The sequence below is a fragment of the Pyxicephalus adspersus genome, chromosome 10 (assembly GCF_032062135.1).
Source record: "Pyxicephalus adspersus chromosome 10, UCB_Pads_2.0, whole genome shotgun sequence".
Lineage (NCBI taxonomy): Eukaryota > Metazoa > Chordata > Amphibia > Anura > Pyxicephalidae > Pyxicephalus > Pyxicephalus adspersus.
This window is the reverse complement of record NC_092867.1, coordinates 53,483,396-53,488,293: the sequence shown is the minus strand read 5'-3', so window position 1 is coordinate 53,488,293 and position 4,898 is coordinate 53,483,396. Positions and strand designations below refer to the sequence as shown.

Sequence of the window (4,898 nt, the reverse complement as noted above, 5' to 3'; positions counted from 1 at the left end):
TAACATAGCTTCCCAGTTCCCATGCACTGCCGCAATCATGTCAATGGTTCTCCTGGTTTAATGCAAAGCCTGACGATTATTAAGAAACCTGACTTGGTCAGGATGTATATATTGATTCAAATAAATAATAGGCAAATAATAGGCGAGATAGGTCTATAATTTGCAAAGTCTCTGTGATCTTTACCTGGCTTGGGAACTACACTTATATAGGCTTTATTGTCATCAAGAGGGTCCAAATTGTCTTTACGCAGATAATTGAAAAAAAATAAAAAAAAAAAGATCTTAGACCTCACTATACATTTTATAATATATGTTAAAAAACCCATCTGGGGCCAGGGCACTGCTCAGTTTTAAGAGATTTGATAGCTTTCAACGTCTCTGCTATTGAAAATTCTTCATCTAATAATTTCACATGGGATTTATGCAGTTTATGTAAAGGGATTCTAGTAAAGAAAAAGTCCAATTTGTCACCAGAAAATGAGTTGTTCATAGAGTTCATGATAAAATGCATTAATAGCGGGGGCGTGGCCTGATGGCGGCGGAGTAGGACGCACTCCTGTGGAGCTCTGTATCCCACCTGGGGGATCTTACCTTGTGTCAGCGCTACAGCGCTTTCATCTCTCGGCCCACCTATGAGAGGAGACTTTATGTTCCTGTGTAAGCCGTTTCTCATCCATGGTAGGACTTTCCATCCACTGGTTGCTATGTTGAGCGCTCTGTCTACCATCTTATTTTTTCATGTTTATTAGCCTACCAAGCGCCATCAGACTACCTCTGACCTCAACTTGAACTACCACCTGCCGTGTTTGGCCGGGAGATCGGCCCACCTTTGAGAGGAGACTTTATGTTCCTGTGTAAGCCGTTTCTCATCCATGGTAGGACTTTCCATCCACTGGTTGCTATGTTGAGTGATATCTAGATATTGTTTAATGCTGTGGATCCTGCTGGCAGTTGGATAGCAATTTTTGAATGCCTTCTAGTTTATAAGGTTAATTATGCTTTGGGACCACTAGGGGGCGCATGAGCTATAATGATCTCGCCTCTCTAGTTAGCCCTTTTATGGGGCCTGGGATGTTGCTCCCTGAATTCCTTAGACTACTCTGGCAGGAACTTGGTGAACTGCTTAATATATGCCTGATCTACTCGTTTTATGTACACAAAGGTCCTTTTCAGGGCCACCCACCTTCTCTATGAAAGAGCTGTGAACTTCTCATCGGTTTGTAGTGTATGTAGTGGCTGAAGGGTCTAATGAATGATTTTGCAAAAAACATATTAGACGATTTTTATTTTCATTGTATAAGAAATATTGGATAGATTTATTTCAGGATTGTGCTTAGCGCGGGAATTTATGGCGTTTTTTTTTTTTCTTTTTTTTTTTGGATTAAAGGTGATTTTATATATTACCAGTCAGTGTGCTGCCACCTTGTGGCGTGTCGGAGACCATGGCGTTTTCCTTAAGATAAACTTTCACCAGCTGCCACTATCCCAGGTTTATGGTTATTATTAAACCGGATTTATATAGCGCCAACATATTACCCAGTGCTGTACATTAAATAGGGGTTGTAAATAACATGAATACAGACAATGACAGGAGGAGAGGACCCTGCCCCGAAGAGTTTATAAATTAGGAGGTGGGTGCATTAACACACAATAGTAAGGGTTCTTGCTCATATCCTTGATCTAGTTTTACAACTCCTATTCAGGTTTTTTTAAATATATACAAAATTACTCTGTGTATACTGTACCTACCTATTCACATGTTATTTGCTCTGCGAGTAATCTCCTGAGGTTAAGGGGCTAAGATCCCCTAACAAGTGCATGGTGATATTACGCCATCTTAAGAAACTTAGAACAGATGTAGCTATGCTTCATGAGACTCACTTGGACACCCAGGAATTCCCCAGGATGCGCAAGCTATGGGTTGGGAAGGTCTTGGGATCTTCAGTAGTGGATCGCAGGGCAGGTGTGCTTACACTGCTTCATAAAAATTTACAAGGTAAAGATTTGCCCTCTCACTTTGTGAGAGCTACTACAGAGTTTGCTGATTATATGACTCCATATAAGGTTGTGGGTGGTGATTTTAATAGTCATGCATGAAGGGGAAGACAGGCAAGCTGGGACCCCAGAGGCCTCTAGACAACTCCATCTGAGTGGATCCTCTGCCTCTATCTAGATTGGCAACTTCTATGCAGCTTCATGATGTTTGGAGGCAGAGGGTATCCACTGGCATGTCAATTTACGGTCTTCTCTCATCCCTTCTCTGCCTTTTGGCTAGGATCAAGTGTAGTAACCACCTTTGCCCTTAGGGGTGTTGAAGCTTTTAAGTTGTGATACGGTGGATCTCGCTTGGTCTATCGCAGCCATTTGGTCCTGGTGAGGTACCCTCTCCTCGGCCCTGTAGGATTGTCGATTAAATTCGGCTTCACCTACTTGCTGCTATTGGGTTAGAGGCTTAGCCCTTGCCAGGAGCGAGCTTGCGATCTTCCCTTAACCCCCACTCTTGTGTCACTACCTCGGTAGTGGACACCAAACTGCCTTTTCAAAAGCAAAAGAGCCCGAGGAGCCAGAGAAGCCGACCATCAAGACATCGAGGAAGCCGACGCCAGAAGCCGAAGCCTGAAGCCGCAGCAGAGGCCCGAGGTGTCCGAGGAAGCAGAAATGGCCCCGAAGAAGATGACGAGAAGAAGAAGCACACGGAACAGGCCCAAGCCAGCCGGGTGCAAGAAGAGAGACCATCCGCCTCCGCCCCAGCTGAATCTGCAGTAGTGGAGGCCAGCGAAAGACACCAGACCACAGATGGGGTTCCAACCCTGGAACCCTGGATGAAGCAAACAGTCATCCTCCAGCTGAAGGAGGTGAACGGACTCATCCCAGATATGACACCGGAGGTCTTCGGGAGGAAGATGGTCATCGACCAAGGATTCTCCAAAGCCAAGACCCTCTCCATCCAAGCCTTCGTGTAGTATACGTATAGTAATAGTATCTTCTATGTCACATTTGTTTCCCTACAGGTGTGCAGAAGATACTGGGAGAAAGTGAAGGCGGCAGAACCCGGATCCCCTTTCGGCAACTTTGTTGCCAATTCGCCCATCCAACGGGAGGAAAGGCGGGTCACGGTGTCCATGCGCAGCCCTCACATACCTGGACAGGACATCGCCACATACCTGAAAAGATTCTGCACGGTGTTGAGGGAGCCGACCCGGATCTTGGACGCCAATGGCTTCTGAACTGGTAAGTGGACCCTCACCTGCAAGCTTAGGAGAGACGCCACCACAGGGGACCTCCTGCACTTGCCACAGTGCATCAATCTCGGCCCATGCCCCGGAATCCTCCACTATGAGGACATGCCCCGGACCTGCAGAAGGTGCGGAGCAGAAGGCCACGTAGGGAAGGATTGCCCGGCAGTGTTCTGTAGACTCTGCCGTGCCACAGGACACGAGTTCAAGGATTGTCCTCGGACTAAGATCTGCAACCTCTGCGGGGAAAGAGTCCACTTATACCGGGAATGCCCCAAGAGGACAAGGTCCTACGCTGGCGTGTTGAGAGGCACAGGACATGGAGGCGACCTTATCGGACAACAGAGAACAGAGGGGGACTGTCCACCAGAGGTGAGCACAGACCCCCAGATGCTCGAGGGCAGCCTACCTCCCTACCAGCTCCTCCAAGACCATCCTCCTCCAACCCCAGACCCCACACACTCCAGGACCCCAACACGGCCAACCGGCCAAAAACCTCCCCCAGGCCCACTGGACCTGGCCCTAAACCCCAACCCTGCAAGACCCGCCCTACCACCCCCCCCCCCCCCCCCCCCCCCACAACCAAATCCCAACCATCCCCCCCACCTACCCAGTCCCCACCCCCAGAAATCCCTCCCCCACTAACCCAGGACCCAATCCCCCAAGCCAACCCGGAGCATCAAGCTCCCCCCAAACCCACGGACTCACAGTCCGCTACCGCCCCAGAAACCCAAACCCCTCCTCCATCCTCCCCAGAATCCATCCCCCAACCCAGCCCCACAGACCCATCCCCATCATCCACGAGGGGACGCCAGCAGGTGTGTGCAAGGAAGAGAGAACTCAAGAGACTGCAACGTGAGTTGCAGTCCTTGCAGGACCTCTACCAATGCGGCTGGGACGTTAGGCGAGACCTGGGAGGGACCAAGAAGCGCTTGAAACAGCACTTCGAGGAGGACGCTAGGTGCATCATCTTCCGTTCCAAGGTGGAGCACCTCGAGAAAGGTGAGAAGTGCAATTCTTTCTTTTTCAGGAAGCTCCACTCCGGCCACATCCCCCTCGCTGATCTGCGGGACTCGACCGGCACACTCCGGAAAGGTAAGTCAGAGGTGATGGAAGTGGTCAGCGACTTCTACCGGACCCTCTACTCTCACAAAGAAACGGATGACGAAGCTGCGAACCGGTTCCTGTCAGGTATCACCAACACCCTCGATCCTGCAGACGCAGCGTCCACGGACGCTCCCCTCACTATGGAGGAGCTGACCTCCGCCGTCAAATCCTTCAGGCGGGGTAGGACCCCGGGTTGGGACGGTCTCCCAGCGGAGCTCTACATAGCGCTGTGGGATCTCGTAGGCCCGGACCTGCTCGAGCTGTACGAGGAGTTGGTGGTGGAGGGCAGAATGCCGCCATCGCTGGGGGGGGGGCATGATCACGATCTTGTATAAGCAGAAGGGCGAGAAATGCGACCTAAATAACTGGCGTCCCATTTCTCTCCTCAACGTGGACTACAAGATCCTTGCCAAGGTACTGGCCAACCGGCTAAAGAAGGTTATCGGACAGATCATCCACCCGGATCAGATCTGTGGAATCCCAGGGCGACGGATTGTGGACAGCCTTGCACTGGTTAGAGACACGGTCCACTACATCCAGGACCGCAACATCCAC

General features: G+C 50.2%; 1 protein-coding gene across 1 annotated transcript; it reads left to right on the top strand.

Annotated features, from left to right (window-relative positions):
- Positions 1–1,863: 1,863 nt before the first annotated feature.
- Positions 1,864–4,642, top strand: LOC140338870 (uncharacterized). The gene is given in 2 exon segments (XM_072423191.1): positions 1,864–1,963; positions 2,467–4,642. Coding segments are annotated over 2 exon segments (1,515 nt in total). The 3' UTR covers positions 3,882–4,642.
- Positions 4,643–4,898: the final 256 nt, after the last annotated feature.